At 36.2% G+C, this 10511-nt stretch overlaps 1 protein-coding gene across 1 annotated transcript; it reads left to right on the top strand.

Moving 5' to 3' along the window:
• Nucleotides 1-7430: 7430 nt before the first annotated feature.
• Nucleotides 7431-9294, top strand: LOC126799683 (cytochrome P450 94C1-like). The gene has a single exon (XM_050526926.1). The coding sequence runs from the start codon at nucleotides 7472-7474 to the stop codon at nucleotides 8957-8959; it is 1488 nt and encodes a 495-aa protein (XP_050382883.1). The 5' UTR covers nucleotides 7431-7471; the 3' UTR covers nucleotides 8960-9294.
• Nucleotides 9295-10511: the final 1217 nt, after the last annotated feature.

The raw sequence follows: 10511 nt of genomic DNA, 5'->3' as shown, positions 1-10511 counted from the left end.
GACTAGATAGGATGTGGGCAGTGGTGGACGGGTGGAATCTGGAGATGATGGGCTTTGAGCCGAATCGTCAGAGCCGGCGAAGGATGTGTTGCCGGATATGGTGGCCCTGGATCTGGGGACGGCGGAAAAAAGTAGTGCTCCTGGCCCGTTTTTCTCGACGGGAAACCCTAGTTTGACCGAAAGGGGGAAAGGGCTAGAGTTGATTGGGCACCCAAGAGCAGTTGTCCTTAGTGATTGTGACCTAGGCTTGGAGTTTGGGTATGCATCTAAAGAGGTTAATTTCTCTAGGCACCCTTTTGATTTTGGGGTGAGGTTGGAGGAAGGGTACCAGGGTTTGGGAGCTAATGGGTCTGATTTGGATACACCTATTATCTCTTTAAAAACCAAGCAATGCCCGACCTCACTTAAACTCTCAGCCAAAGCGTTAGGTTTTGTAGAGGTGAAGGGTGTCTTGTTTGCTCCTGCGGAGTCAGTTGATGGTGCTAAGGGATCAACGGTGGCGAAAAAGGGTCACCCTCGTGGCTCTCTGAATAAAACTCCTTTGAAGAAGGCAAATAAAATTGAGAATTTAAGTCCAAGTTTGTTGTTTAATGGTGCTCCTGCTCGCTCTAATGCTAAGGGCAAATGCAAGTTTTGATGCTTTTTAGTTTTGAATAATGTCCTACAATTATGCATGTTGTGGTTGTAGGAAAATAAGTAGTACTTCAAATAAAATGAGTAGTCTTATGCTATATATGATTGTGAGTATGCTCCTAAACCTCTAGACTATCTGAAAATAGTAGGGGAGGGGTATGTAATGGCTATTCTGACATTTTTCTTCATTTTTATAAACCAAGTGGTTTCCTTAAAATAAAAAAAAGAATTAATTGCAGTTTACTCCTATAAACTTTAAACCCAAAATCAATTTACCCCTTAAACTTGTATTTTAATTAGTTCACCTCCTATCCTTCAAATGACATCAAAGAATGACAAAATTCAGATTTTTATATGGATTATATCGATAATTATACTACGAGACCTAATTTTAAAACTTTTGTGTTGTTGTAAAATTATTAGGAATTTTGTTTGGGTCTTACATATATGATTTGAAGCATTCTTTTTATAGTTTTTGATCGAATTTTAACCAAGAAAATCAGAATTTTATCCTTCTTGATGTTATTTGAAAGTATATGGGATGAACTTATCAAAATAAAAGTTTAAGGAATGAACTGATTTTAGGTGTAAAATTTAGGGAGTAAAGTGAAATTAATTTTAAAAAATTAAAAAAAAAAGTTGGTTGCACTTAAGTACTACCTTTTCTAATACGAATGCTAGGCTAGGGTTGGACTTTATTTGACAAGCTATGCAACAATGGAGATAGATGCAAGCGGCCTCATATATCAACGACAATCGTCTTATGATTCAACATGAGAATTGATGACTTGGAGCGCAACCTTAATTGGATTTTAGATCATCACATGTCATGGAATTCAAAAATTTCTGCAAGTTTTTGCGGGTCTTAAAGGAAGGACTGCCTTTGATGGATATGTGAAAAACAAATCTGGAGCTTCTGGTTTTGTCATTCGGAATCATGATGGCAGACCCGTGTTTGTTGTTGCTTGCCACGTTGGATGTACTTCGGTGCCAGTTGCAGAGGCCACGAATCTCAAAAATGGCTTGGCTATTGTGAAGTCAAAGAATTTCTTAAAGATTGAAATAGAAGGTGACTCAAAGATGGTGGTGGATGCTATCAATGGGATCATTCTTCCCCCCTTAGAGGATTCAGAAGCTCATAGAGGATATAAAAATTCTTGCAAAAGATTTCAGGGAAATTGGCTTCAAAAATGTTCTTAGAGACGCTAATTTTGTCACCGATGCTATTGTGAATCTCGATCACACATTGCATGCGAGATGATGGGTTGATCAAGTGCCCTTTGAGGTTTCTAGTGCCCTTGTATTTGATCTTGTTAATTCTGGATGTCTCCCCAGAGGATTTAGTTTGTAATTTCTTTTCTTGTATCAAAAATAAAATAAAGGAAGGATCGCCAACTTCAAAATAAAAACAAATTACCTCAACAAGTATAGTTCAAAAGAGATGTCATGGGATCACGGGTTTCTTTGTACATGAACACTATTGGAACTAGGGACGGATACAAGTGGTGGGCTCTATGGGTTGCAACCCATAATAAAATTGAGGATATATTTAACCATGTGTAGCTTTTTATTGAAAACAACCCTAGTACACTTGGTTCACTCTCCAACTCTCCTACAACCCTCCAAGGGCAGAGGTTCCAACGCTCTTAGCCCTTGTTTTTGGGGGGTTTTCATCTTTTTCTCCATTTAATTTTTCCTCTTGCTTTGGCTAAATTACATCTAATTTTCTTTTTTACACCCATTTTTTGCACTCTCTTTCTTTTAATTAATTTTTTTCCTAAACAATGAATTTTCCACTTATTTGTTACAATTTTAGCATGCGTAGATTCATATTTATATTTCTAAAATTTAGTAGTATCTTTTAATTAAATATTCTTCTGTTGAGATTGTGTTTCGGTTCTAAATCTCTACAAAGAGAAAAAAAAAACTTCTAATTAGCCTAGACAAGTTTCTAATCCTGGATCCGCCACTAACTAGAACACACAACAAAGCCATGATTTGAACAGTGGGGTTTTGTGTTGTCATTTTTGTTTGTAAGCACTTATTCCTTAGAGTTTTGTCCGTTTACTAAAATTTGTCCGGTTTAAGAGATCTGGATTATCTAGGTAGTACACATTTCTGACTCTCTTTTATTAATCTTTAACAATTATGTAGGGTAAATTTCTTCGTTGCCACTGAAAATATGTAAGTACGGCTCAATACTATTTGGTCTAGTGGCATAAGTTTTTTTATTTAAGTGAGAGATCATCAGTTCAACTTACAACAAACTTGTTCTGCAGCATATTAATTATAGTATTTGTTAAAAAAAAGTACATAGCTATATGTCTATTTCTGTACTGCTCATAAATAAATGAAATTTAAATGCTAAAAGATATAATGATTCAGTACTTAAACTGTCATTTCAGCTAATCGGACAAAAAAATGTATACAACTCTAATAAATATTAGGGAAATTACTTATTGGTACTAGATCACATTTGAATTAACTAAAAACTCACTTTTCATACTTTTTATACAAATTAAGACATAAACTCAAGCCCAAAGAATAAGTAAAATAAAAATGATTAATTAATTAATACAAAAATATCTAAAATACTCTTATTTTCGTGAAAATTATCAAATGTCACTCATAGATCTAACAAATTTCTCTCTCCCCATTTTTTAGTTTTTTTTTTCCGGCAAATTTAAGTTTTTCGGCCAAACCACCGGCAATTTGGAGGTGAGGCAATATATAAAATTGTTCCTTATATCATGAGCTTTCATTTAAGTACCATATTGCATATGTTTTGAGAAATTTTGAAATTTCAAATTTTACTCACCAAAAACCAGAGTAGCAGTTAGTTTCTCAGTCGACAGTAGCAGCTAGATTTATAGTCGATAGTAGCAGCTAGATTTATAGTCGACAGTAGCATATACCTTCTAAGTCGACAGTAGCAGGTGTATTCCAAGTCGAAAGTAGTAGGTGTCTTCCAAGTCGATAGTAGCAACTGGTTTTTAACTCGATAATAGCAGTTAGTTTTTATAGTCGACAGTAGCAGTTAGTTTTTATAATCGACAGTAGCATATAACCTCTTCATTGATGGTAGCAAACACTATATGTCAAAGAGGGGTAAAAAAGTAAAATATTTTATGATATGTGACAACTTGCTATAATTTAATCTTTATTTGTAAGTTTTAATTTTTATTTGGTCTATCAAATTAAGTAATTAGTTATTTATAAATTAAATTGTTATTTAATAATAAATAATTTGTTAATAAATATTCACACCGTACCTCTAACGTCTTACGGTAAAAAGGTATGATGACCAAACGTCACTTCATTTTAGCAATGATTTTATGATATTTTCGACTTGTGTGTTGTCCTGTTGCTGAACACATGTTACACATATCTAAGGTTCATCTGACAAAGAAATACAACCACAACATGAAATTGGGAAAAGTCGAAAAGATCCGACTCTGTCCTTATCAGCGAGACAGCGACCATGTTCATCAAATGAAAAGGAACACACTGGCCTTTCAGGTTAACCAGAGTCGCAGAGATATATACTCTATTATAACATATAAGTATTTCTTCTTTTCAAGCCTTATATACCTCCCTTATATATGCATATGCCTGGGTGTTATGTAACTCTTATATAGGGTACTTCTACAGTTATACTAGTTTTTTTTTATGCCATACTAGTTTTTCTAGTTATACAGTTCTACTGGTTTGCTGTCTCTAAATGTAACATATCAACTACGATTTGAGCAGGCCCTATCATAAATTATGTACTACTGCGCAACCTAATTGGAGTTTAGATCATCACATGTCATGAAATTCGGAAGTCTGCAAGTTTTTTGCTGGGTCTTAACTTCTCATAAAGGAGGGCCGCCAACTTCAAAATAAAAACAAATTACCTCAGCAACTATAGTTCAAAAACGATGTCACGGGGTCACGGGTTTCTTTGTACATGAAAACTACTGGAACACACAACAAGGCCATGATTTGAACAGGGGTTTTGTGTTGTCATTTTTGTTTGTAAGCACTTATTCTATAGAGTTTTGTCCGTTTACTAAAAAAATTCCGGTTTAAGAGATTGGATTATTTGAGTAGCGCACATTTCTGACTCTCTTTATTAATATTTAACAATTATGCAGGATAAATTTCTTCTCTACCACTAAAAATATGTAAATAAGACCTAACATTATATGGTTTAGTGACATAAGTTTTTTTACGTAAGTGAGAGATTGTGAGTTCGACTCAAAACGAACTATATGTGTATTTAATTTAAAAATGTAAGTACATAGCTATAGGTGTATTTATGTATTGTTCATAAATAAATGAAATAAAAGATATAATGATTCAGTATTTAAACTGTCATTTTTCAATTAAAAAAACAGTCATTTCGGCTAAAGGAGCTTCTATTCATACCTCTAAAATTGACACTTACACCTCTCCATTTAATGGACCTCCAAGTTATTTTTATACATGACAAAATTTCTATTTAGACCTCTCTTATTTTTCCACAATACCTTTGGTAAAAAAAAATTAATGATTAGGTATGAGTTAGGTTTCTCTACTAGTTTCACATTATGTCGATGTGTATGAATCACAAGCACTCTCATGAATCATCAATTACGATTGATCTTGTGACTCTAATACATCAATTTGCAGTAATCCCCCAATGAGCAATGTCTGGCTAGATTAAAACATACTTATATTTGATATAAAAATGATCGAAATAGTGATTGGGTGAAGTGGCCTGACCAATTTGATGAGAATTTTATCGAAATCTTCTTTTCATAATGGCTGTGGAGGAAAATTGAAGTCTCAATGAGTATTAAATAAATCTTAGATCCTAAATCAATCGAACTCTTCTTATTTCTGTCAACAGTGGCATACCCATGCAGCCATTGATAAAACATGTACATCCTTTAAAGCAAGTTAAAAAATAAATCCAGTAAAATTTTAATACCATGCCATCTGCACAGGTGCATACCCACAAATATACATTCGTCTCATGTGTGATGAACAAAGCTACAGTACATTCCGATCGGCATGACCACATTGACTAAACAATGATGGGAAACAAGCCTAAACACATACCTTTGTCAATTTTTTTGGGTAGAGTTTTAGGGTTTACTTTGTACTGATTCATTAAAAACGATTTGGTTTCCTTTAGTTTTTGTACTTATTGGTAATTAGACGTGGGTCAACAAAACCAAATCTAAATTGAAAATAAAAAAAGGTGTAAATATCAATTTTAAAAATATGAATAGAAGCTATTTTCGGCTAATCGGACAAAAAAATGTATACAACTAATAAATATTCACACTATACCTCTAACGTCTTACGGTAATAAGGTATGCCGATCAAACGTCACTTCATTTTTGCAATGATTTTATGATATTTTCGACTTCTGTGTTGTCCTGTTGCTGAACACATGTTACACATATATAAGGTTCATAAAGAAATACAACCACAACATCCTAAAATTGAGAAAAGTCGAAAAGATCCGACCAAGTCCTTATCAGCGACCATGTTCATCAAATGAATAGGAACACACTGGCCTTTCAGGTTAACCAGAGTCGCAGAGATATATGCTCTATTATAACAGAAGTATTTCTTCTTTTCAAGCCTTATATACCTCCCTTATATATGCATATGCATGGGTGTTATGTAACTCTTATATAGGGTACTTCTACAGTTATACTAGTTTTTTTATGCCATACTAGTTTTTCTAGTTATACAGTTCTACTGGTTTGCTGTCTCTAAATGTAACATATCAACTACGATATGAGCAGGCCCTATTATAAATTATGTACCACTGTGCAACCAAAGACATGATTTACTAAATAACAAATAGAGAATGTAATTACTTTTTTTTTCAATCAAATTTGAATTTTCATTCAACATGCATGAGATAGTTACGGTCGGAAAGATACAAAGATCAGACCAAATCAGATTCCAGACTGAATCCATGCAAACAATATGTAATTGCTATCTTAATGTTTCATCAGAGGACTTACTATACTATGAAACATACATATATAAGGATCATTATTTAACATTGTAGTCAAAAATATGATTATATATACATTTTACATAGTACCTTTGTATTAATATTCAGTTTGGCAGTTTCAAAATTTGCTCATGTTACTCTGATGTATCTATTTTTGCACTCTCCATTATTGTGGTTACCCGCCCGGCCACCTGAACATATTAGTCATTGTCTACACACAAGTTACAAGATCTCTAAATTATTCCTCCTTTAACCACTGCCTGCGTTTTATGACTTTTATCCATCCAATATAATTGTCATTTAGCTTCTCAGAAACAAAAGAAAACACCAGTTTGTACTAAATAAGCATATAAGCACGTGGATGAAAATCAGCATTTTTTATTGCGTCCTTTTTCGATTATTAAAGTTGCTGAACTGTAGAAACGCCCAGATATATGCCTCACCAGTCGCACGGTTTCTTCATGCTCCTATTGTATATTACTCTCCTGATATTAATTTGTACAATTCTCTTTGCGGTTAATCTAAGTATACATCCTACATTCAACGGTTTATAAGAAATATTATTTTTATAATTTCACTCACAAAATAATATCGACCGTCGGATGTGAGATGTATAACATACATTGATATATACTAGAAAGTGAAAATGGAGAACCAAATGAATTCTAAATGACTGTACAACCCAATACATAAAAAATTTACATCAAACCCCATATATACTAGCATGCACCTTCAACATGCCTTCGTGGTCTCGATCTCTCTCAACATTCTCTTAATTCTGAGACAATAGCGTCTCTCTACTAGGCTTCCTGTTTTTGCTTTGATCGACCATTATCAATGGAGCTTGAAGTTTCTGTGTTCTTTCAGTTCCTTTTTACCTCCTTTTCCTTCATTATGCTCTCTTTTATCAGCTTGTACCTATTGAGATCAAAGCTCTGGTGCAACTGTGAAATCTGCAATACCTATCTCACCTCTTCTTGGTCTCTAGAATTCCATAACCTTTGTGATTGGTATGCACATCTGTTGAGAGAGTCACCTACCAAAACCATCCACATACATGTTCTCGGAAACACCATCACAGCAAACCCAGAAAACGTTCAGTACATGCTCAAAACAAATTTCGAAAACTTCCCGAAGGGGAAACCTTTCTCTACAATCTTGGGTGACTTTCTGGGTCAAGGTATTTTCAACGTGGATGGTCATCCATGGAGGTTCCAGAAGAAGATGGCGAGTCTGGAGCTGAATAAGCAGTCGGTGAAATCGTATGCCTTTGAGATTGTCAATTATGAGATTAAACACCGGCTCATCCCTCTTTTATCGTCCTCGTCGGAGACAAAAGATGTCTTGGATATGCAGGACGTATTCAAGAGATTCTCTTTTGATAGCATATGTAAGTTCTCTTTTGGGTTGGACCCTATGTGTTTGGATTTGTCCGTGCCCTTATCGGAGTTTGCTGTCTCCTTCGATCTGGCGTCGAAGTTGTCGGCGGAGAGAGCCATGACGGCGTCTCCTCTCATCTGGAAGATCAAGAGGATGCTGAACATAGGGAGCGAGAAGCAATTAAGAGACTCCATTAACATAATCGATGTGTTGGCGAGAGAGGTTATCGTGACAAAGAGGCAAATGGGATTTTCTACTCAGAAGGATCTCTTGTCTCGCTTCATGAGGAGTGTAGATGATGAGACGTACTTGAGAGACATTGTCATAAGCTTTCTCTTGGCTGGTCGCGACACAGTCGCGTCAGCTCTGACGAGCTTCTTCTGGCTTATGACTACTCACAAGCTCGTCGAGTCAACAATCCGGGCCGAGGCAGACAAAGTGCTCGGCCCCAGTGAAGGCCTGAAGAGCTTTGAACAACTGCAAGAGCTTCATTATTTACAAGCGGCTATTTACGAGAGCATGAGACTTTACCCTCCTGTCCAGTTTGATTCAAAGTTTTGTGACAAAGACGATGTTTTACCGGATGGGACGTTTGTGAAGAAAGGGGCTAGGGTTACTTACCACTGCTACGCGATGGGTCGGGTCCAAGAGAATTGGGGACCAGACTGCATGGAGTTCAAGCCGGAAAGGTGGTTGAAGGAAGGTGCTTTCTTCACGGAAAACCATTTTAAATATCCGGTTTTCCAACCAGGACTTAGGGTTTGCTTGGGAAAGGAAATGGCCCTGATGGAGCTCAAAGTTGTGGCCCTTTCGTTGATTAGAAACTTCGACATCCAAACAACGACACAATTTAATGTGCCGCGATTCTCACCGGGATTGACAGCCACTTTCAGTGGTGGCCTTCCTGTGAGGGTGAGAGAAAAGGGGAAGCTACCATCCTCATAAGTCACATCTGCTTAGCCATACACAGGCCACACAAGCTAGATGACTAGATCAATTATGCATGTTACTATGTTAATTAGTGTTTCCAACCAATCAAAAGAAAAAGTAGGGATTTGTGCAGAGTGACAAAGATGAAAGTGATACGCCTACCTCGTCTGAATTGAACGTGCACCATATATATAACCAGAATACATGTCTGCAGTTTGTGTCGGGTACTAAGCAAAATTATATATCTGGGTGTGTGTAGCTTGTGATTTTTGACCCACTGTGCAGGTGGATATATCAGAATGGAAACTATTTTATATGTTGCTCTCCGTGTTTATTTAAGTACGATGAAGGCTGAGATCCACAAATGAATTACTCTGGTGTGGATGACTGCTAGTCTACGAATATCTAAGGGATAATTTTGGTGCCTAAATGGTCGATCATTTTGACGTTACCCTTCCAAGTCCATCGTTTGCAATGTTCACATACATTTTGTTAATATATTGACCGGGAGACCTACATGATAAATTTTCTCAGTTTTTTGTTCAGGCAAGCATCTTATATTTTTAGAGTGCCGGTATTCAAACTTGTTTTTGTAATATAATGATCATTAGTTGTGTATCAAGACTGAGCATATAAGAATTTTGTGCTGTTTTTTGTTTGATCTAACATGCAATTATAAAAAAAATGCACCGTGGAGAAAGCGAAGGTTTCTTGGACTCAAAAACTTGATTCTAATAGAGTGATAGACATCGAGTTAATACGCAACTCTAAGCTGCATATGCATTAACATCTTTAGTACTTAATTATATATGATTGTATAAATTGCGCCACAAGTGTTTTTTTTTTTTCAGGTCTTCATAATGGATCACAGTCCCGACTACCCTTCTACGTACAGTTTCGAACACTGTGGTTTAATTCCACCACGTGCGTACTGCAGAAGCCGATCTACGATATACGAAAGGAATAGTGGGAAGTTGTTTCATCCCAAGAGCAAGTGGTAACTGTGGTGTTTACGTGTTTGCATCATCGCCATGGCCATGGCTACCACGGCGGCTTATGTCTTAGTTTCTGGTCGTAACAAGAAGAGGGCCACCGGCTAGCTTTCTGTGTTCGACTCATCATCTCAAGGCACATCGGATCCCACATACAATCAAACAACTCGTAGCGCATGTCGACTGTGCGCAGTGTACTGTATACTACCTCCTCCAGATGAGTCCGATCCAGTCGTCTCGTCTCGATCTTCATTCTTACGAGTAGAACAAGATAAGTGTTTTCCTTAATCACTTAATGAATCTATACAAGATCAAATGGCCTATATAATCTAATTAAAGTACATTATCGATCAAATATTTTCCTTGATTTCCTCTGTGAATCATGCCCGTGATTCACGGAGTTAATGACGCTAACACTCCCCCTTAAATTGGCGCATATACATCAACCATGCCCAACTTGTTAAGTGAGTCATAAAAGACATTCTTAGACACTTCTTTTGTGAGCATATCGACAAGTTGCTCTTCTGTAGGAACAAAAGGAAAACTAATGATCTTTGCGTCTAGTTTCTCATTTA

Source organism: Argentina anserina, chromosome 6 (assembly GCF_933775445.1).
Source record: "Argentina anserina chromosome 6, drPotAnse1.1, whole genome shotgun sequence".
NCBI classification, from domain to species: domain Eukaryota; kingdom Viridiplantae; phylum Streptophyta; class Magnoliopsida; order Rosales; family Rosaceae; genus Argentina; species Argentina anserina.
Note: the sequence above shows the minus strand (reverse complement) of the source record. Positions and strands in the feature narration are given on the sequence as shown.